Raw genomic sequence first — 21,680 nt, 5'->3', positions numbered from 1 at the left:
ATGCTATGCTATGCTATACTATGCTTTGCTTGTTGTTCTGTTCGTGTGACGATGTACATGATGACCGATGTGTATGCTCGGAATATCAAAACAGACGGTTGAGTGGATTGTTCACTGTTAGATGTAAGCTATGACGCCAGAAGATACATGGAGATATGTGCTGCCACATATCCTATATCGCCGAAACACCGATCATTCCTCCTCGGTGGACTTTCAAGTCGTAAACAAAGCAATGGGATATCAGGCGCGTTGCCACCGTTCAATCGAGAGAAAGGTTCAATTCAAACATTGCATATCTCTTTGGACCTCACAAGGTACTCAAATCTTGACTCAGTGCTTCGTAAAGTACCATGGCGGCTCCGACAGCATCTCGCGGGGTGAAGAAGGTCGGTCACTCGCGGCACACGGGCTTCTCCCGACTTGGCGGTCATGCTGATCGTGTGACACCTTCTGCTGCAGACTGGGAAGGAGAATGCTCCCCCTCGAACGAAGAGCAAATCAGGTCTGGATGCTGCTGGAGAAGAAGACAGTTTTGGAGGTCAGCTTCGATATCATCTGCCACCCATCGACTGATCAAGCTCATAATGTTGTCCTCCCGTACAGGTTACTCGGGCGAAGAGGATGGACTCAAGAAGTCGAGCAAACCAGCCTCTAAGATCGGTTCTGCAAAACCGCTACAACCCTCGGATGACGATGTATCCGTCACGGAGCTGAGACGGAGACTGAGTGCTGTACGTCTGTCTCTCATCATACTTTGCGCGACTCGATACTTGGACTGATGCAGTCCTGCAGATGACGGTCGAACGGGATAGATTGCGGACGCAGAGAGATGCGTTCTCGAAGCAGTTTGAGGATTTGTCGAAGACGAGATCGACCGATGTAGAGGGACTGTTCGAAAAGTACAAGCAGAAGGCGGACATGCAAGCGAAAGGTATGTCCGGTCGTCCGGTCCATCTGTCAACCTGATCTGCCGTTGAGGATGCACATGAAGAGGATGAAGACTCATCATACCGATTGCGTATAGCTCAAAACGATATCATCGCCAGTCAGACCGCTCTCACCGAGAAATTGCAAGCGAAAGTTCAGACTATTGAGAAGGCTCTGAAGGAGGCGACGGGATTACCGTCCGCTGGAGGACCGTTCGAAGCGGGGTCTGCATCGTCGGCCAAGGCGGACCCAAAGGAGATCAGAGCGTTGAAAGATGAGTTGGCGAAGGCCAGGTCTGAGAGCAAGCACAGAGAAGAAAAGTGTGAGTGACAGATGGCATGCGTTGTCGATCTACCAAGCTACATGTAATCCGGGTAGATGGTCTGATTCAGTTTCTGGTTATAGACACCCAACTTCAACGAGAATACAAAGCCGAAGTGGAACATTCTCGTTCCCTTCAAGCTTCTGCTCGCGGATCAGTGCCTCCCACTGGAACTGGTGTGACAAGCTCGCTTAACACAGGTGAAGAAGCAGAGAAGGACGCGGCATGTATCGCTCTATACGAAGATCTGACGATGCTGAGCATACCGAATGTCAAAATCAAACCTGCAAGGATCGGCAAGGAGATGACTTTCAACTGTATCATGTCTGTTGCTGAGCAGAGTGAGTGCCGAGCTGTCCTTCCGGTCTCCTTATTTCCATGTCCGTTATTCATCATTACTGACAATTGACTTGTGATGTATCCGAAATAGGTCTCAATTTCAAACTTCGATGTTATACCGAACTGGACAAGTCGCAGGATAAGCCAGTATACGTCAAGACAGTCCATTACCTTCCGGAATTACTACAACATGAACCAGAGGCTTTCGTGAGGAAATTAGATTACTTCAGCAACGAATTCGTCGTGCCTAGAGATCAGTTGGGAGGGTTCTTTGTAGAGCTGAGATCCAAGATGGGGGCAGATGATGATGAGTAGATGGCTAGGGTGAAGAATGATGGAATGGACAATCTTGGTGTATACGGTTTATTTCTTGACAAGAACTGATTATATGCACTCGTAGTGCTCATTCATGGTAATGCGTTAGCGTGCTGTCTGGGCCTTTCGTTCAGATGTACGATCAGACACTATGCATGTATGTATATATGACTGATATGATATCATCGTTGTGCCTGCTGCAATACAGGAAGCAAGAAATATGGATGATGGCACCGGACCACGTATGTACTGTACTTCAGAACAACGACCGAGATAAGACAACAGGTTTGACGATCGAGTTGAGACCAGGATCTTCGAAGACAATGAAAGAGCGCTTGAAGAACAATCGAGAAGATATGGATAATGTCCGGAATCGCAGCGTGTGTGTTTGTCCTTCCCGATCATCCCTTTAGACTTCGTCTTCTGCTCTTGAACCAACTCGTCAGGCCCTTCTTCTTCTCCGCACCATCGACAACTCCCCTTAGTCCAGCTTCGATTCCCTTTACCTCTCCATTCTCTGATCCTCTTCTCGATACTACGCTGACCACTCCTGCTGATCCTGATCCAGAAGCCGAACCCTGAGACCCTGTCTCGCCCATGGCGAAGCTCGATGAGCAGCTTGATATACTCGGTTCCAGTTCGGGTGTCGTGGGAGAGTGACTGAGATCACTCGCTGAAGCGACGTGCGAACTTAATTTTGACCGACGCTGAACCCCAAGAGGCATTGACATCGATCGAGGCATCGATTGAGATTGTCGTGGAGGCGGTGGTATACTCTGTTCGAGCGGTGTCGGGACCATGTCGTATCCCGCTTGAGGCGGTGATCGAGCTTTCACATCGCTGTAAGCTATCGATGGTGAACTCGAAGGGGTCCGCTGTCTGACTGTCACATTCCCAGTCTTTCGAGACTCCGCCACCAGACCCGGCATTGACAGACATGACGACCAATTCGGCAAGAAAGCGCGAGGTCGGAAATCGCCAGATGTACCTTTACCATCGAGAACCTGATAGGGGCATCGCACACCACCGAAGAGTAGTGTCTCAGCACCGCTGCTATCCTCTTCAGGAGTTTGAGATGGTCGGCCCACATCGACGAAGGGGGATAGCCACGCAGGCGTCGTCACGACACACCCAAAAATCTCTCTAGACCCTCTCCCCTGGAAAGTGGGTAGAAGGGAAAGAAGGAAACTTTCGATGACCGAAGGAAGGGGCGCAGGTAAGCTTTGTGGAAGCACATGAACGAGACTGATCGGCAAATCAGGGTTCGTGGACGCATAGCTGGACTTGCCGCCCTGACGAGAGAGAGAGGGCGTCACACCGGTCGTCACCACGACAGCTTCGTGCAGCATGTCTTGCAAAGCTTTATGAGGCTCGGAACCAGACATAGGAGGGATGAAGTTGACGACAGCATCGAAGAGGCTTCCGGTACTTGGATGAGTCACTTTCGCATCGTTTGCCTCGGAAAGTTTGAGTAGACTACCCATGATGCTGTCCCTGGAGCCAGAGGCGAGACGTGCTCGAGACGGCCGAGGCGTGATGTCATTGGTGGACGTCAAAGACGAATCGGATGAGACTTTCGGCGAGTCTGGTCGAGTTAGACTGTTGTCACTCGCGACAGAGTCCACTGAGCCACGTCGAGAGGTAGCATCCAGACCGAAACTGGACAGCACTCGCCGTCTGATCGGTGGCGTACCAGGCGGAGAGTTTGACGCAGTCGATCCGAATGAGCTATGTCTAGACCTGGAAGGCAATGCAAGGTTTGGAGAGGAGCGTGAACGTGAACGTGATCGAGATTGTTGAGCCAAAGTGGTAGCTTGAGCAAGGAGTACGGTAAGGGAGTGAGCGGCAGTGTCGTTAGTCTTCGCTTTGAGAGTGAAAGGCTGGATGGTAGGGTAGATGGTGCGATCCGGAGATGATGACATGAGGTGAGAGGGAGACAGAAGGGCTTCTATGGCAGGTAGAGGCTCATGTGATCCGATAAGAAGAAGCGTGCTGCTGAAAGTAGGATTGTAGAGCAAGGGAGCGAGTGCTTCGGGTGTCACACCTGCATTGATTCGTTAGCTATTTCAGCTTCAAAACGTTCTAAGATGCCTTCCACTGCGAGATCAACTCACTTCCTAGTATCAATACGATACGGTGACCGTCCATCCAAGCTTCCGCTCCTGACTGTGTCTCCAACAAATCGACGATCCACTGTGCCTTCCTTGGCCTCGATTCACCAAACCGTCCCGGTCCGCCGCCGTCGATTTGAGGAGGTGTTTGAGCTCTTTCCTTTCTTTCCTCGGGCGACCTCTTTCCTCGCAACATCGATGCATCCATTTCTACTCGAGCGGCTTGACTAGGCTCGCTGACCACCCGTCTGTTCGACTTGCTCGGAGCTGCTCCATCGGAGCGTCTATACGACGACGGCGGTGGTCCTCGACTAGGCTGAGACTGATGGTTCTCCGGGACAACGTCGAGAGTTGACGACGGTCGACTTGAGCCTCGCGAAGAGACGGTCGTTGAATGGTCGCCGGTCACCCGTCTTGAGGTCTGGGCTCGCACTTCCGCGGAAATGTCGGCGACTGTGCCATGGAATAAGGAAGATGACGATGACAAGGGGGAGGATGATGAGTGAGACAGATGGATAGGAGGTGGTAAGGCGGCCGACACTTGGGTTGCCATCTTGAGATCGGCTGGGAATGTTTCGAAAGCGAAGTGTTGCGGATCAGAAACGAGATTTCGATATCATGTGAATCATGCTATCGAGATGAATGAAAGATAAGCACATGGGGAAGCATCGACGCAGATGAAAGGAACGAAGGACGTGTGGATGGGGGAAGATGTTTTCCAAGGTGTCGTCGAAAAGTGTCGTCGGGGCAGTCTCTTACATCTTACACAGCAACACACGGACACGGAATGCCGATGAACAGTGCTTGCACCGGTTGCCCGGCGTTGCTGCTGTGCACCGAATCGGTGCGAAGGGACATGGTTACTCACTATTTATCTTTGCGTAACTGAAAGTAAGCAACCCTCCGATGCCCAGCCAACTACTACGATCGTTCGCCGCTTCCTATCAATCCTCTGCTATTCTGAAGATACTCGAGGTCCGAATCGAGAGACCGCAGCGGTCGTGTGAACAAGAGAGTGCGGTCGAGGGAAGGCGACAGAGATCTCGATACTGGTGAAGGAAGACAAGAATTGATCGTCGATGGTAATGGCAAATATCCGATACTCGTACAGCATATAACACTCTTCGATCCGAACCAACGAAGCACTCTGGACTATAGACGATGATGTATGATAACTCGTAAGAAAAAAAAAAGTTATTTTGCGCTGATGACCGGAGCAGCCGTATGTACTTGCTTTGCAACGCAAACTGTGAAAATGCAGATTTCGTTCGTTCGTACGCCGCCTATGACATGGATCGGACGCTGCGGTAACGATAATGAGGGACTTTTCTCTTTTCCACCGAGGCAAGAAGAAGCACGATGAACGAGGGGTAAATATATCTCTCCGCAGTAGCATTTGCAATATATGACGATGCTGCGAGTTTCCCGGTCTTCCCGCCGTCGGTTTCCTGCTCGACCAAGAAAGAATGATAGGGTACTCGTATGCTGTACCGAAGAGCTGGTACACACGTACTGCCATGCTATATGATGACTTGTCTGTAGCTGCATGCGAGTATTCCTGTCCATCTTGATCGCTCATCACTCGATCTCCCAGACCTATACATACCTACATACATTGATGTATTGTTTCATCCTGCCAAGCTGTCTCGTGCAGTTCGTCCGAGCAATATGGCTCGGTTACGCTTTTCGAGATCGTCCGCGTCATCGCAGAATCCTTTCGTCACCCGATTTCAGATGACTAACGACCACAAAATTTCGAAATCGTACATCTCCTCCCTTGAATACCCCAGCTCGATGGCATCCCCTTCATTCCCCCCATCGTACTTACGGTATCACTCTGTGGTTCCATTCCCCACAGGGACGGACGTATGCATGTTACACGCAGCTGCAGTGTGGCAAGATGAAGATGACCGCATGCTCTTTGGTTCTGTCTATCATGGGATTCCAGGCACGACCCCAGGGTATCAGAACTTGCGCCCCCGGGTTCTTTTGCATAGCCCCGCATTAACTGCATTATTATTGCTATCACCACAGTACCAACTTACTCGGATCGTACTTGTTCTCTTCACATCGGCGAGGATTACGAGCGATGGTACTCGGCCGATGCGCACCTTTTGAAGGAGGAACGTTCAAGCTTGGAGGACCGATTGCACTGGCACCCTCAAGACATTGCTATGCTTAAACGTGGCGGTTGTTAGTATCTCGACATCATGTCATTTTAGCAGACAGACAACATAAATACGCAAAATGATCCCTGGACCCGAGTGGACGAAATGGCGGCCAACCTCGGCGGGCGGAACGGACCATTCATACTGTCGGGCAGATCGCAACGCATTCAGCGGTCTGATACAATCGTTGGTTCTTATGAGCTTTATCATTTTATCCGTGTGGCAGCGCTGTAGCTTCCCAATTCCATCCAAGAAGGATTCGTGACCGAAACACGAAAGCCGGCTGCCCTACAAAAAGCCAGCATCGTCCTCAGTCATACTTTGCCCAACACAAGTTGACGAACACCATATCGATCAACATACCGTCATCCAACACAATGACCGCTGCCACCGTGTTACGTAAAGACATTGCATGATGTACAACATGACTGCTTTTAATCCCTCTTCAGCGGGCTGGTGACCAGGAAAGTCTTCTCACCGCCTCCTTCACCCAATGCTCCCAGTTCCTCAACATGCATGCTCTCCGCCAGGATACCCGGTCCGAGCAGATCGTCCGTGTTTCTTCCTCTGTTCATCACGACGTAGATCTCCATCCCGTCTCCGACTTCGATGTGTCGTTCGGTGGCTGATGTGAAAGAGTCGACGACGAGAGAAAGGATAGTGGAAAGAGGGAGGTTACCAGGAACGAAAGGCGCGGATCCGGGAGCGGGTTGTTGGTTCTTGAAGTAAACTTGGTTGTCGAGGAAGGGTTGAATGAGGGATTGGGCAGCGCCGGCAGCTCTACATGCTTCTCGCTCGTAACTGCCGACGGGGTCGAACGAGTACACAGCACCGGAGCCTGTGCGCAACGGAATGATCAGCATGAGATAGAAACGGCCCAGGGTTGACTCACCATCTTCCTCGATACCGCCCAAAATGTTGTAGACGTAATAGGGGAAGAATCGCTTGCCATACAAAATCGTTTGTATCATTCTGGCGATGGACTTGAGGCCCATTGGCTTGTGATGAGCATGTTCGTACCACTACACCGCGGCTCATCAGCGTCTCTGCTTGTCGGATTCCTCTCACAGCAAGTAAGGACTCACTTCTAATCGTTGCTTGACTCGCTTGACAAAGTTGTTACCGTCGGCAGCAAAACCGTTAGTAGCGAGGACGACCTTGTCGGTTCTGGATGGTTATTGCGTGCCGCAGTGGTCAGAGATAATGTCCAGGCTCATTTTCGAATCCCCATCGACCTAACAGATCTATGCCACTCACAATTGCCAGACCTTTCTAGCATATCGAGTTTGGATACTGTATCCTTCTGATTGTCTTGTGTCTCCTGCAATCACGCTGAAATCCTTGCCAGCAATGGCAAGGATGGTACCACCGTTGTCCGAATAAGGATTAAACCGGCTGAGTGGATGTCAGTAGCAGTATGGAGGACAGAAGAAGAGAGGATTCGTCGAAGAAGACAGGCAGGTTCCAGGTACAAGGAGAGGACGGGGAGAGAGACTCACTGCTCGATAGGAGCTGTTGTGGGCACTGAGTATGATGTGGGAGGCTGAGCGTAGAGAGCCATGTTACGAGGTTGTTTCCAGTTGACCGATGTGAAGCTGTATGATATAGAAGCTCAAGTGCTCAAGTGACATGCTGATATCGAACATGATCAGTTCGCAAGGATGCAGTATGCTCAACGCGTCACCCTCCAGCGAGTGGCAACCACGTGGTGATCAACTAAACACCGAAAATGCCCGAGTGTGGCACAGGTGAGCTAGCCATGGACCCACAGTTTGGTGTTTCAAGTGTCTGCATTTGTCTGATCTTCGCTTTTTTGTCTATTGTTCTCGTCTTCGCTTCTCTGACATTTCATTCACTCATCCCCTCTCCTATCCCTTGCCACAATGTGAATCGTGTATAGCCCGTTCCGCAACCATGGATGTTTCAGAGACTCAGAACCTAGCTCGAAGATCCGTTTCGAGCTGCATAGTTTCAGGAACAAGGATCTGTCACGACGACTTCTTACATCGCTGACAGAATGTCTTATTGTCTTTGGGCGAAACTGGTATGACGCTGTGTTACATGGAACTCAACGAAGAGATACTAATGTCGCAGGATGTCGAAACGAAGAGTTTGTTCTTGCCACTGATCATCTACATCTTTCTTGATATCATCTCTCATCATTCAGATGATAACACCTCATAAGCTGAACCTCGGACAATCCATTACCTCTCAAGTGACAGACAACCACCTTCTCAGATTCCTTCCATCGTCATGTCCACTTACAACGACCCGGACCTGCTTCAACCTCCTCCTCGCTTCGTCAATTCTGACCATATTATCCCTCTGACGCCAGCTCTTCGTTCACCGTTCTCCTGCTACCAATCCAGCAACACTCTTCCTGCGACACCCCATACACCGTACACCCCACTGGCACCATCTCAGCAGGCTGCGATGGACGACGGTCATATACCAACTCCTCTCAGACCATACCTTTCACTCTCCCCACGGATACTCCTGACGTTCTTCTCTCCAGCACTCTTACCTATGATCCTCACCATTGCTCACCTGATACAAAATCGCTCATCGACATCAACTCTCGCTGCCTCGCTGAAGTCTTCCGTGTTATCCGCTTGCGCTGGCATCGCCAAAGGGGCGGCGTCTGTTCAGACTATACCTCGTTATCTCGCCATGCAGACCAACGAGGAAGCTGTCAGAGCGACACAAGCTAGTATTCACGCAATTGGGACTATGTTGATCGACGCAATCAAGATCATCGAGGCTGTAGTGAACTTCATCGTGGACACATATAGGAGCTTACTCTTATGTACGATTGAGCTGGCCGTGAGAGGGACCTTGGAGATCATGATTGGAGTGGTTGATAAGGTCAGTTTTGTCGAATGTCTCGTGTGCCATCAAGTCACGCGAGGGGTCTATAAATACTGAATCAATCCATAGATATCAGACGCAGTCACCAGCTCTCTCAATTCGGTACGATCTGACATCCAGAATGACATTGCCGGTGCGAACAAGATCATACAAGCTGGTGTGGATGGTATCAACGTAAGGCTTGGTATCTGCTTTTTCTCTCGGAAGGCATGAGCTGATAAGAATCAACAATCCAGCATCTTATGCATGTCAACCTGTCTGTGCCTCAATTCTCCATCCCGTCTCTCGACTTCTTGTCGAACGTGACGATCCCACACACTTTCGAAAACAGTCTTATTTCACTCAATGCCTCCCTTCCTACACTCGATGTACTCAAGGAAAAGATGGATTCCATCCTCGATACCCCATTCGAGGCGCTCATCAAGGAGATCAATTCGACTCGTCTTGAGATGGCAGCAAGTTTCAACTCTTCTATTCTCCCTGTCCCTCCTCTTTCCTCCCTGGCCGCGAATAACGCGGATGATCTCAACAGCGAACTCTGTACTGGACTCGACACGTCGTTGATCGACGATACAGCTAGAGCTCTGCACAGATTGTCATCTGTGGCGATCGGCCTCATGTTCCTCTTGTTGTTCCTGGTCTGGGCAGCTCTGGCAGTCTGGGAATGGAGGAAGTGGAGGACGATGAGGAACACCGTTGAGACGGTTGAAGAGGAATGGAGCAGAGATGGACAGGCCGATGCATGGAGAATGGTGGCGATAGTGGAGCATCCTATACTGGAGAAGTATTCAGGTGGGATCATAGACAGGATAGCACCTGCACCGCGAACACGAACTAATGTCAGATGGTTCTGTGGGTTTCCGCTCATTTAACCAAAGTAAGAAAGTAGCTGACCTGCACTCCCTCATCGATCAGTATCATATCTGTCGCATCCCACTTGTCTCGCCTTGCTATTCATATCCCTGCTCGGTTTCCTCTCAATCCAGTTCCAGCTGATTGCGCTCAATGCCGTCAAGTCCCACGCGCAACGCAATGCCAATGCGACAGTCACCGCTTCTGCCGATTCGCTTGTCACTAAGCTCAATGCTGCGGCAATGACATCCAGTCAACAATATGCGGATCAGTATAATACCGTCATCGCAAAATACCAGCAGCGGATAGACCAGGAGCTGTTCGGAAGCTGGGTCAACACGACTGCGGTGACATTAAACTCAACCTTGGTGGAATTCTATGCAGAGGTGGAGAGCGGTACGTTTTTGTTTCTTGCTATTTCAGGATCGAATGAGTGATTTACTGATTATAAGTCTGAGTGCAGCTCTCAACTCTACGTTCGGGGGAACAATCCTTTACGGCCCGATCAACACTTTCATGTACTGTATCCTCGGCAGCAAAATCACCAATCTCGAGAAAGGACTCACGTGGATCAGTGACCACGCACATATCGATCTACCTACTCTGCCGTCCGACATCCTGCTGCTCTCGAATAGTTCTATGAACGAGATCGCCACTCCGATAGCAGCAGCAGCCGTGGGTTCTGGCTCAAATCCTGGTTCGGGATCCAACACCACCGACGACGGGATTGTTGGCACCTTGATCGATCACTTCGAAAGTGCTCTGGTTGTAGAGCGTAACTTTTACGCAATCATGCTGGGACTTTGGCTAGGCTTTTTCTTGATTGGACTCGCTGTTGTCATATGGCATTCGGGTGGGCAGGATCGGTGCGCCGCTTGGAGAGGCAGTCGCAGCCAGTTCAGCGGGGCTCAAGATAGAGGCGACCTGACCTTCGATGCAGCAGGTCCGACCAATAGATGGAGGCCGTGGCTGAAAGACACTCATCCGATTTACGATGAACATGCCGAGAAGCAGTTCAGAGGTATGAACGTTCCCGAGAACATCGAGCCTGGAACAACGCTCGGGTCACCCAATCGTGACAGTCGGCAAGCAAGAAGCTTCTTTGATCTCAAGGACGGTAGCACCCTTGTTGCCTCTCCGCGAACCCGACCGTTCATTCCCCGCAGCGGTACTTTCGGCTCCACGATATCTTCGCTCGTCGCTCCAGGACAAGCGTTCTTGAAGCTTACAGGCTGGAAAGCCGATAACGATCTTCCTACAGAGCACGATGAGAAGCTCGTCGATGGGGGTCCGACCTCCGAACAGTATACCTACCCAAGTCGAAAGAAGGACGATGCGCTCCCTGCTCGACCCCCATCTGAGATGTCGTCCCGGGTGGGAACACCTGCCCCATTCTGGGTGAACAGATTCTACGGTGCTGTTGATGGTTTGAGATCGCTGTTTCCGACTCGAGGTCAGCGACACGGAGCGGCGTTGGGACGAAATACCAGTCAGAGGACTGAGAAGAGGTACAGAGCGAGTCAAGTCCCCACAGCGAGGACTCCTGGTGGTGACTGGCCGTTATCGGAACCCAACACAAGGTTGAAGGGCGAGGCGCGCCATATTGGATGGTCCGTAGTTGATCCTCAGAGTATCGGTCGGGCACTAGATGGCGTTGATCCAGGGAGATATCCGACCTTTCCTGATGCGCACGACGGAGATGATGATCTCACTCACCAATCTCATACCGTCTATCCCCGACCCATGTCTCGAGCACCGACACTGTATGAAGGAGAAACGACCCAACAAAGAAGACACAATCCTTTTAAAGATTCAGCTAATGCATCACCACCGCCACCATTACCGACCAAAGAGCGGACAATCAATAATACCTCCCAAGAGGAAGTGCATGCTCCGTTGGATCAGCTCGAATATCGATATGGTCCCGAGCCAGAAGAAGGGGCAGAAGAGGCACTGGATAGTCTGATTTCACCGACTTTGTCTTCGATATCGTATTTCGCGGCGGGACCTCAGGTTGAGAGTGTTGACCGGGTGAAAGTGGGGGGACAACGGGGGACGGCTGCGTTGAGCTCAATCTTGGATGAGATCCAGCTGAGAGGTAAAGGGAGTAGCGAGGATCCGTTCGCTGGTTGAAGGATCCTCCTTTCATCGATGTGTGTACAGGATTCACCTCTGTAGTTGATGTAGATTGAATATCATATGATGAAGTAGAATGCGAATAGCGAACAGTCAACGATCTGTCCGGCAGGAAAGAAATTCATGACAGCGACCAGTTATATGACCACATTCACTGATATCCTGACAGAACCCGACAATTCACCAGGACAAGGTCATCTTGCCAACTTGCCAACTTCCTCCGCACAACCTATCACTGCATTGACGAACCCTTCCACGTCCTTCCGTGTCATCGCAAAGCTCAAGCTTATCAATCCTCTTTGCGCTATCCAATATCCTCTTCCCAAAAGCTTGTGGAAGAGCAGACTTAGACCGGTCGTGCGACTATCCTTCGATAAAGTACAATGTACTTGGTTGATCGAACCGAGACCGGTCATCTGTCATATCGATTTGGCTGAATCAGCACTCATACTTGTACCGAGCGGACCGTGAACCGGCAATGACGCTCTGCTCACTTTGAAAGGTAATGATTTCGATTCGAATGCCTCATTCAAACTATCTCTCATCCAGTCTCCTAGCTGATTCAAGTCGGCCAATGCCTCCTCCGTCAATATCTTCTCCACGGCCACCGCCCCTGCTGCCATCGTCAGGGGAGAGTTGTTGAACGTTCCCCCGTGTGAGATCGCCCCCGACGATCGTGCATCAAACCTGCACGAAAATAGGATAAGTCCTCCAGATCTTCAAAGCCACGATACGATGGTCTAGAAGATCACACACTTACATCTGCATGATAGATCGATTACCGCCAAACGCCCCGAAAGCGAACCCTCCTCCGAAGAATTTGCCCAACGTTGTCATATCGGGTACGATCTGCAACGCCATCTCCACCAGATCAGCATCTAGCACCAAGCACGCCATGCTGGTGGCGTGGTGGTCATGGGGGAGCCAGACTCACGTCAAGTGTCTTTTGTCGTCCGCCAGTACTCAGACGAGCAGTCTGCACCTCGTCAAAAATGAGCGCTGCCCCAATATCCGTAGCTTTCGTTCGAAGGTATTGCAAAAAGTCGATGTCGCCGGGTATCTATCGCAGCCGAAAGTCAGCTATCACGATCTCCCGATAGCGGTCCGCTCACTTACACAGCCTCCTGCACCCAACATCGGTTCGACCAGAATAGCCCCTATCTCATCGGAATGCGCTTGTATCACACGGTCGGATCCGGCAATATCGTTATATGGGCAAACGAGATAATCCTGTCTCCAGAAAAAGTCAGATCTCAACAATGTCGACGGTATTCGCCAACCTAAAGGACTCTGGATGGAAGAGATGTTAGAGTGAGAACTCACGAACGGCACTTTCATATCGTGCGTTCCCCCCCAGTTAGATCCGGACAGTTCGAAATGCGAAAGCACACTCCCATGATACCCATCTTCGAAGACGACCACCTTCCTCTTGCCGGTATGTCGCAAGGCGGCAGTTATTGCCAAGATGTTGGCTTCTGTTCCTGAGTTGGCGAATCGGATGAGATCTATAGATGGGAATCGAGCGCAGAGGAGAGAGGCGAGATGGGATTCGGAGGTTGAATGGGCGCCAAGCTATTGATGATAGGAGATAGGAATAGACCTAGAGATCAGAATTGCGCTGAACGACAGAGCGATGTGAGATGCAGCACGCTCTCCGACTTACTTGCAGTCCATTGTCTAATGCTGAGATGATAGCTGATCGTATCAGGGGATGAGTCTTGCCATATATACCACTGGTAAAATCGGACACGCTACAGATCCAATGACATTCCATTCTATCGTCAGCTCACTCGAAATGCACTCCAGTCACATACTATATCAGAGAGGTCACTCACAAGTCCATGTACACATGACCATCCACATCTGTCAACTCACCACCTTCCCCCTTTTCGATGAACAGAGGGAAAGGGTGAACAAAGATCGAAGAACGAGTACTACCGCCTGGAAGGTGGTCGGTCGCTTGTCCATATGCCTGTGCAGACTTTGGGTTCTTCGACGCGTAGGAACGCTCAGCTTCCCATAGAGCGGAGGCTAAAGTGGTGTAGGTCATCGTTGTGCAGTGCGACTGACCGATTTTCAGATCCAGTGAGTTTCCTTCGACGTAGGATGAGAAAAATCCAAAGTAGATCTCTTTCTTATCCGGGTCGGTATTCAATCAACGGGTAGATGCCGAGGGAGTGCATCTGTTTTCCGCTGTTGACAGATACACACAGACGCAGGCGAAACGCTGGGTCGTGAAGGGCTCATGACTACTATCCCAACCACTTCCCAGCCCTCCTCTAACAATCGGACGGAGAGAGAACAGCATCGTCGCATCAACGATGACCTTTGACTGAATTTGCACAAGATCGCTAGGACCAGTCCGCGACCATGACCGGTTCAAAAGAGCCTTCCCTCATCAAAACTTACGTAATGTAGTGTTGCCTGACGATGACGATCTCGAAACAACTTTCGGTCACACGTATCGTTTTGCCACCCAACTCCATGTCGCATTATCGTCCACCTCGATTGTATCATTCCATCTCACCTCTCCAGTATCGTGTTATCAGACATCTTGACAATCCAACACAGTCGACATGTCGAATAAACCTTCTTACGCTGCGGTGGCTGCTCCGGGTACCGTCAAGTCTTCGGGACCATCTGGGCCACCTGCACCTAGCGATGCGCCTCCTCCTTGTAAGTTCCATCCTCTCAAATTTCAGCTCACTTTGCCATCGTCAACCACCCGTCCACCTCGTTACTGTGAAAATATCTGTGTTGCGACCAGACTTTTACCGTTTCCTCCCCCTTTCTGAACAGCTTCAGACAAGTACTGACACCACCCGCCGTCCGTTTCTCCAACACAGATTCTGAACCTTCCGCGTCCCACCAACCACACTACACCATCCCGCACCAAACAATCTTACCACAGCAAGCCCATCCAGCTCTCGAATCTGGTGTAGGTGCAGGTTCAAGCGGTGAGACAGAGCAGTGGATCCAACCTACTGCGGCCGTGGCGAAATCGAGGGCGTTGAAGCGGTTTTGGTTGGCTTTCTTCTGGGCTTGGATGATCTGGATCTTGGTAGGGTGAGTGGGATACGTTTTTGTCGTGACCTTGAAAAGGGGACAGCTTGCCGTCACCCCTTGGTCTCCCCAGGGAGCCTGAGTGGGCGGGTGAGAGGGAGGAGAACGAGGGAGGGTATAGCGATTCGCTGAGCGGTCTCCCACGGTCAATGGACAGGAGGAAGGAGTATGACGAGGGACGGCCAATGTCAATCTGAATTCTACACAGGCACAGTGCTAAATCTTTGATTGCTTTGCTACAGACTCATCATCGGAGGAGGAGTGTCTGACGTCGAATCGAACCCTACGGGAAGACATGGTCATTGGGACAAACATGGTGAATGGCACGGTGATAGTATCGCCATTGTCGATTATCTTTCGGCTTTCCAGAGGAGGGGATGACGCCTATACATTTTGTCCTTTTGACCAATTCTCTCTATGATAGGCTCCATTCCTTCGTATTTTTCAAAGTTTCAATTGAATCTATCCACTACAATCAATACTTTCGTATCTAATGTATGTCACAACGTCCTCTTACTCGCCGCCCTCCCCTTCTGTTGTCATGCGAACCAGGTGCGGCGTACAGATGCATGTATAGTATCGAGAAACCCGGTTCCCATTTAGATACAAGATTGATACCACAACTGTGATTACCGCACTGTACTTATCGCTCAGGCGATTGAACTAAGAATCATGCTCAAGACTGTTCTGTTCAATCATGCATTCTTCCATTCTGTCTTGTCTGTCCTGTTCGTCCGATCGATGCACCGTGTACATACTATAGCCGTTTTGATCTATATGTATCAAGTTCCATCCCGCTCGCCGTCTGTGATATATCGCTACAACTGATGAGATGTCTTTCTCTTCCTCGTCCATGTATCTGTATCTGCCTCGAGATGGTCGTGCCCTTGAAGCTCAACAACAATGCTTGAGTATGTGTTCTCTGTGCCCCCATCATCGATGTCCTTCATGCAAATGACCAGTGACCATGCCTCATTGCCTCTATAGCAGACTCGCCACGATCGAACCGATCACTGCGATCCCGACTCCCCATGCTCCAACGTCCGCACCTATGATCGCCGCGCTGCTGCTTTGACCTCCTGAGCCAGATCCAGAACCAGATCCAGAACCAGATCCAGATCCGGACCCAGAGCCGGTACCCGTACCACCAGATCCCGTGGTTCCACCACCAGTAGTTGGTGATGTTGACGTGCCGTTGGTGACACTAGCAGCTCCGGAGGACAGTTGAGCGAAACCGACAGCTGAGGGGTTGTATCGGAATGCTGTGTAAACGTTTTTGAGGAACGAAGCGCCGACGATCCATGAAATGAGTGATCGTGAGCTGAGGTCCATCTCGAAGAAGGCACCGGTGCACATCGAGTTATCACGGGTGAAAGGGCCCAGGTTCATGTCCGCGTTGGAGATAGCATACGATAGTCCACCGAACTGGAGCGACACGTTGACAGCGCTATCACAAGGGTATTGGTAATAGCCGTCGAAACCTGAGGATGCTGGGAGGGGCTGTGCGCCGCTGATTTTGGAATAGATTGCTTGAGCAACGGAGGACGGCACACCAATGAGAGTCGTACCAGTGTCGATGGCAGCCTGAGGACTAGAGCCGGATGCGCTCTGCGAGGAACTGTCAGTGCACGCCGACAAGCGCCGGTACCCTTAGATATACACTCACCACTGAAACTGAGCCACCCTGCACTGTCATCGCCTGTACTGGGATTCTCCAGTAGTCGAGATTGGACTGGTCAATGTTGATGTAGTTGACGGCTCCGCTATATCTACCTGTGTCGAGACCGCTGGACAATGGAGATAGATAAGCAATTGAGCCGCAATGTCAAAGCAGCCAGGACTTACCCGAAAATGATCTCGCCACCTTGAGTTTCGACCGACGAAGCGCTCACGTCGCCTCTATACCTCTCAAGGTAGACACCCATCTCAGCGTCTGTCCATGAGCCAGCAGAAGCGAGAGACTGCCAGAAAGGCGTAGCACCGGATTGGGCAATCGTGTTCCATCCGAGACCCATCAAACCGGAGAGCGGAGCACTGATAAGTCGAGCGGTGGTATCGGTGACGACAGCTATGGCGGAGGATATATCAGAGACTGCACGGCCGAAACCAGTAAGATACCCCAACTCACCGAAGCTTTGCCCTGTGACAGTGAATCCACCCATGGTGATTGTATCTGAGCCGACGTATCCATCCGCATCACCAGATCCATAAGTAATGTTGAAGGGCTCGTTACTGGTAGTGAAACTAGTCGAGCTAGAAGGGTTGAAGGTGGAAGTGGATTGACAAGACGATGAGGTACAAGCGGAACCGGCGACCCAGCTATAATAAGAGGTGGTAAGCACGAATGCTTTCGCAAATTTGACAACTTTGGGTAGCTTACAGATCGGAGGATCCAGTATCCATGATGACAAGGAAGTTTTGACCTGGTGTACTGTTCATGATATCAGTGAGGTGTGGAGATAGGTCAATCGTTGCGACTTACCCTATTGATACTTGACCAGAGTACGAAGCGTCCAAGCCGACGTCGGTCAATCTGAATGACCACAGAAAATCATGAGCGAAGGTCACCCAGAAGCTGATTACAAGGGGGTGTCTACTCACTGGATAGTGCCCTGAGCTCTCTTCTCAACCTGTCTTTTTCGCATTTCCGCATCCTCTTGCATTCTGTCTCTTTTCAGGAGCTCCTGACCTCTCTCACCAAGATGAGCCTCGTACTTCCTCCTCAAAGTTCTGGCCTGTGATTTGAGCCATGCTTGTCGTACTTCGAGATCGGAGTGATACTGTCGCTCAGCATGAGCCACGAGGGGTATCCGACGAGGTTGGACAGGTGTTCTTTCTGATCGAGGTTCGTCCTCATGACGAGGCGAGGAGGGGAGTGCCAACGTCGAGGTGGAAGCCAAGAGGAGAAGAGGAATTGTGCAGTGAAAAAGCATCGTGGCGGCGGGGTGAGATGAGGGTCTAAGGGGTTGTGGAGGAGGGTCAAGTGAGAAGGTGGATTATTAAATACTCGATGTGAATGGGTGGCCAAAGGTTGATCTGAAAGTGCAATGCGATGCGATGCGATGCGGTCCTTTGATGTGTGTTTTTGTTTGTAGTTTTTATACGACCAAGCGGGGATCGAAAAGAGAAACAACGTAGACACCGAGGTGGCAACGAAAGCGAGTGACGATTGTACAGCTCATATATGTGTGTCAAAAGGTTATAATAGAACAGAAGCGCAGCAATCAAGAAACGAAAAGGGAGCTGCGAGATTCGAGTCTGGTCTCCAAACAAAAGACCGGTCACTCTAGTCGGACAAGCTACGAGACTCGACGAGGTTGTGTATATGAAAGAGTTGTGAGGAGACGAAGAACGGGCCCTTTTGTCGCACAATCAAAGATGCTACGAACGAGACTGACTGTACAAAGGAAAGAGAGAAAAGACGGAGCGAGCGAGCGTACGTCAGTGGTGGCAGGTTGCTTGGCGGGAGTAGAGCGATGGATTTCAGGGTAAAAGAACACAGCAAAATGACTGAGGACTGCGCCGTCGGCCGCAGTCAGAGAGAGAGAAAGAGAGAAGAAAGCCGTAAGTTGGATACCGTCACTACGACTTGGTGGGCTCCTCGGCCTTGTCTGTCTGGCCACCTCCGGGCACCAGTGTATCGTTATGGCGATGACGCTACGATCCTGATTCAGGTCAACGAGGTCCTCCTTACCTCTGTCGATCTCCTCGTGTCAAGTCTTTGAATGCGTATGAGACCTGTCTGGTGATTGCTATCGTATGCTGTGGTGGTCAATCTAAGTACGGCACTACTCTTAAGATCAGATTGAAAAGGGTGACAAAGCGCAAAAGATCTTTCGCTCGCTGCGACTGACCATATCATCTGCATACCTCCTAAGAAAAGCAGAGTGGCAAGTCATGAACCCGTGATAGTCCGTGTGAATCATGTCAGAGAAAAGTCTCGGATCAAGACAACACTCAGAGTAATAATGATGACAACAACGATCAATTCTAGTCGACCTTGCTTCTTACGCAATATCGAGGCGTCATGATGCATAGTCAAATCCCACAGACGTCATGCCCGACATCGATTTACACCGATTTCTACCTTTGATCCGGTCTATATGTCTACATGGTCCATGACTTGATCGCGATATAACGTTACAACAGCTCAAGTACACTTAACAAATGCTACATCACGAATACAATATCTCGTCGTTCTTGCCCCTTCTGAGCTACTCTGTTCTAAGCCCCGCCTCATATCTTGCTTAAGCCTATGCCGACGCTGCCACTCCTGACTGGTATACGAGACATTGTTCTCTGTTGCCCTTCTCCTGAGGATGCAACCTTCCGGTGTTCACCACCATGAGCTGGTGAGTTCTGACCACTTGCGGTCGGTGTCTGCGCGCCAAGATCATTGTGGCTACCTGATTGGGACTCTCCCCGATCGACGGCCAGCGACCGACTCGTTCCAGACGAGGGCGTGGTCTCCAGAGCCCGTTGACCTTCTAGTATGAGGTCTTTGAGCCGTGCTGCCATCATGTCAAGCCGAACCGTGACCTCATCCTCATCTTCATCTTCACCTTTATTATCCTGTCCAGCCACGATCACCGTGCGAGCTTCTTGTTCTCCAGCAAAAGACGCCGAGACCGATCGAGGGGTCGCCATCGCACCAGAAGTTCGTGGACGCTTAGGGTCACTAAAGATACTGTCGTACTCGATATCGATCTCAGACATGGATGTAGTGGGCCTGTGAACTTTCGCTCTGGAAGCTCGGCCCTTGATTGTTTTTCTGCGTCGTCTCCGGATCGATTCGGAAGGGTTCGCTCTCAGTGTACAGGCCCTCGATGAAGACGGGGTGACGATTTCCTATACTCACAATGAAGGTCAGAATGTCACCTCTTCTACGAGATCTGCAGCAAATAGCACTCACCTCGTCCACCTCTTCCCAATCGTCTTTGCCCGACGATTTGCCCTTTCCCTCTGTTTCTTCGTAAGCCGGAGGAGGTGGAAGATCTACGGGAACGGCTACTGGCTCCCGCGGTGGTGGTTGTGACCCGTGCGCCAGCTGATTCTCGACATGGAGCGGAGGAGTGGATGTACAGTCAAAGTCGAAGTCGGTCGTAGTCCCACATTGCCGTCCAACATCTTGACGTGAGACATCGTTGTTCGAAATCTGTCCGAGATCTTCTCCATCGTTGCTCGACGCCGCGAGGATATCAGAACCCCTCTGGACGTCTTCTGTCGGCTGTCCAACTTGCTCTTCGCCGGGTGATGGTTCCACCACTTGTGGTCGATCAGATGTATTTGACAATAGCCTATATGCCGTTCTGAGTTACCAAATGGAATAAGCACAGGCAGTGACACGAAACCCGGACGAACAACCACTCACAATCCCAGCGCAGCACCGTACACTCCCGCCGTCACTGCTGAAGATACCACCATGCCTCCCCAACTCGGTTTGGTGTTCTTCTTCGAGGACCTCATGGCACTGTACTCAGCCGCTGCTCTATCGTGCGTGACGTAGACTGCGTGATATTTCAGGAGCATCAGCGAATGTTTAGTCCGTACCGTATAGCATGGTCCGCCAATCTAGTCTCCCTTTCAATCCTCGGACTTGTACGAAACATACAACGACAGCATACACGTATCTCCTTGCACATCATGTTGGGTCATATCGTAACACTTCGCGTATGGAGGGGTTTCACTTTCCGTTCTCCACATTCGACCCGGATCCCACCCCGTCGTTGATGTCCACGATTCCCAACGCGCTCTGCCAGCAAGAGAAGACTCACGTTCGCTCAATTCTCTCTCTACCCTCCCACCCAAATCAGGACCCAACAACTCCACCTTCCCTTGTCCCTTTTTCCTACTTTCCACGACTCCCACCGAGGATTTCCTGGTGGGCGTAGAGGGCTGCCAAGCCCTTTTAATCGAGGGGGATGGGGACGATGCGGAGAACGGTGTGAGAGAGGGTGATGAGGAGTGTCTCGATGTGGGTCGGGGACGAGTTCGTGGTGGGGTAATTTGCGTTTCGTCGAAAGTAGATATAGGGGGAGAAATCGATTTCGATGATGAGATGTGGGCGGAGATTGAGCTCGTTGCAGCTCTGACTGGAGATACAGAATTAGATGAATTATGTGCTGATGTCGATGCCGATGTCGACGATGGAGAAAATTGTTCAGCTTCGAAGTGAGGACATACTCCCAAACCTGACATGGACGGATGTAAAGACATGCTGTCGATACGATCCGCTTGGAAGATATTCGGGGCAGATGCCGAGAGATTTATGGAATGTCCAATGTCCCATCCCACTAAATCGCACTTGTCGGAGCGGAGTCGACTTTGTCGTGGACGTCCAACCAACTCCTAGCTGTTGAACGATCAGGTTGACTGTTCTGACATTTATCAGGCGATGACATGAACCGATTGAGTATTTGAGTAGTATATACGTGTCCGAGGTCGCCATATCTGAAACGCGTAACTTATCCACGCGACTGGTGGCAAATATCTCTGATCCTTTTCTCCGTCGCATCTCCTCTAGATACCAAGAGTTGGCTGGACAATTCCAGTCCGGATGCGAACGTGTGTGGAGCAATC

At 50.8% G+C, this 21,680-nt stretch overlaps 8 protein-coding genes across 8 annotated transcripts; 3 read left to right on the top strand and 5 right to left on the bottom strand.

Moving 5' to 3' along the window:
* Positions 1-350: 350 nt before the first annotated feature.
* On the top strand, positions 351-1,903 carry IAR55_006943 (uncharacterized protein; the record flags this gene model as incomplete). Its single annotated transcript, XM_066950021.1, has 7 exons — positions 351-386; positions 460-538; positions 604-731; positions 793-931; positions 1,025-1,249; positions 1,333-1,590; positions 1,680-1,903. The coding sequence occupies 7 exons, from the start codon at positions 351-353 to the stop codon at positions 1,901-1,903; spliced, it is 1,089 nt and encodes a 362-aa protein (XP_066799713.1).
* A 401-nt stretch (positions 1,904-2,304) lies between these two features.
* Positions 2,305-4,567, bottom strand: IAR55_006942 (uncharacterized protein; the record flags this gene model as incomplete). Its single annotated transcript, XM_066950020.1, has 2 exons — positions 2,305-3,947; positions 4,018-4,567. The coding sequence occupies 2 exons, from the start codon at positions 4,565-4,567 to the stop codon at positions 2,305-2,307; spliced, it is 2,193 nt and encodes a 730-aa protein (XP_066799712.1).
* Positions 4,568-6,616: 2,049 nt separating this feature from the next.
* Positions 6,617-7,743, bottom strand: IAR55_006941 (uncharacterized protein; the record flags this gene model as incomplete). Its single annotated transcript, XM_066950019.1, has 5 exons — positions 6,617-7,020; positions 7,075-7,204; positions 7,268-7,349; positions 7,440-7,577; positions 7,682-7,743. The coding sequence occupies 5 exons, from the start codon at positions 7,741-7,743 to the stop codon at positions 6,617-6,619; spliced, it is 816 nt and encodes a 271-aa protein (XP_066799711.1).
* A 692-nt stretch (positions 7,744-8,435) lies between these two features.
* Positions 8,436-12,035, top strand: IAR55_006940 (uncharacterized protein; the record flags this gene model as incomplete). Its single annotated transcript, XM_066950018.1, has 5 exons — positions 8,436-9,047; positions 9,120-9,224; positions 9,287-9,902; positions 9,966-10,298; positions 10,366-12,035. 5 exons carry the CDS (start codon positions 8,436-8,438, stop codon positions 12,033-12,035), a joined length of 3,336 nt encoding a protein of 1,111 aa, XP_066799710.1.
* A 197-nt stretch (positions 12,036-12,232) lies between these two features.
* IAR55_006939 (uncharacterized protein) lies at positions 12,233-14,088 on the bottom strand (the record flags this gene model as incomplete). The annotated part of the gene is made up of 8 exons (XM_066950017.1): positions 12,233-12,454; positions 12,533-12,725; positions 12,799-12,887; positions 12,973-13,098; positions 13,155-13,268; positions 13,362-13,610; positions 13,702-13,789; positions 13,874-14,088. 8 exons carry the CDS (start codon positions 14,086-14,088, stop codon positions 12,233-12,235), a joined length of 1,296 nt encoding a protein of 431 aa, XP_066799709.1.
* A 526-nt stretch (positions 14,089-14,614) lies between these two features.
* Positions 14,615-15,482, top strand: IAR55_006938 (uncharacterized protein; the record flags this gene model as incomplete). The annotated part of the gene is made up of 3 exons (XM_066950016.1): positions 14,615-14,714; positions 14,885-15,104; positions 15,344-15,482. 3 exons carry the CDS (start codon positions 14,615-14,617, stop codon positions 15,480-15,482), a joined length of 459 nt encoding a protein of 152 aa, XP_066799708.1.
* A 600-nt stretch (positions 15,483-16,082) lies between these two features.
* Positions 16,083-18,034, bottom strand: IAR55_006937 (uncharacterized protein; the record flags this gene model as incomplete). Its single annotated transcript, XM_066950015.1, has 7 exons — positions 16,083-16,709; positions 16,768-16,888; positions 16,947-17,169; positions 17,230-17,420; positions 17,482-17,532; positions 17,584-17,634; positions 17,703-18,034. 7 exons carry the CDS (start codon positions 18,032-18,034, stop codon positions 16,083-16,085), a joined length of 1,596 nt encoding a protein of 531 aa, XP_066799707.1.
* A 1,303-nt stretch (positions 18,035-19,337) lies between these two features.
* IAR55_006936 (uncharacterized protein) lies at positions 19,338-21,317 on the bottom strand (the record flags this gene model as incomplete). Its single annotated transcript, XM_066950014.1, has 4 exons — positions 19,338-19,949; positions 20,014-20,410; positions 20,473-20,608; positions 20,876-21,317. The coding sequence occupies 4 exons, from the start codon at positions 21,315-21,317 to the stop codon at positions 19,338-19,340; spliced, it is 1,587 nt and encodes a 528-aa protein (XP_066799706.1).
* Between the last annotated feature and the right edge of the window lie 363 nt (positions 21,318-21,680).

Source organism: Kwoniella newhampshirensis, assembly GCF_039105145.1.
Source record: "Kwoniella newhampshirensis strain CBS 13917 chromosome 10 map unlocalized Ctg14, whole genome shotgun sequence".
Taxonomy (NCBI): domain Eukaryota; kingdom Fungi; phylum Basidiomycota; class Tremellomycetes; order Tremellales; family Cryptococcaceae; genus Kwoniella; species Kwoniella newhampshirensis.
The sequence above is the reverse complement of the archived record's forward strand: the minus strand, read 5'-3'. Positions and strand labels throughout refer to the sequence as shown.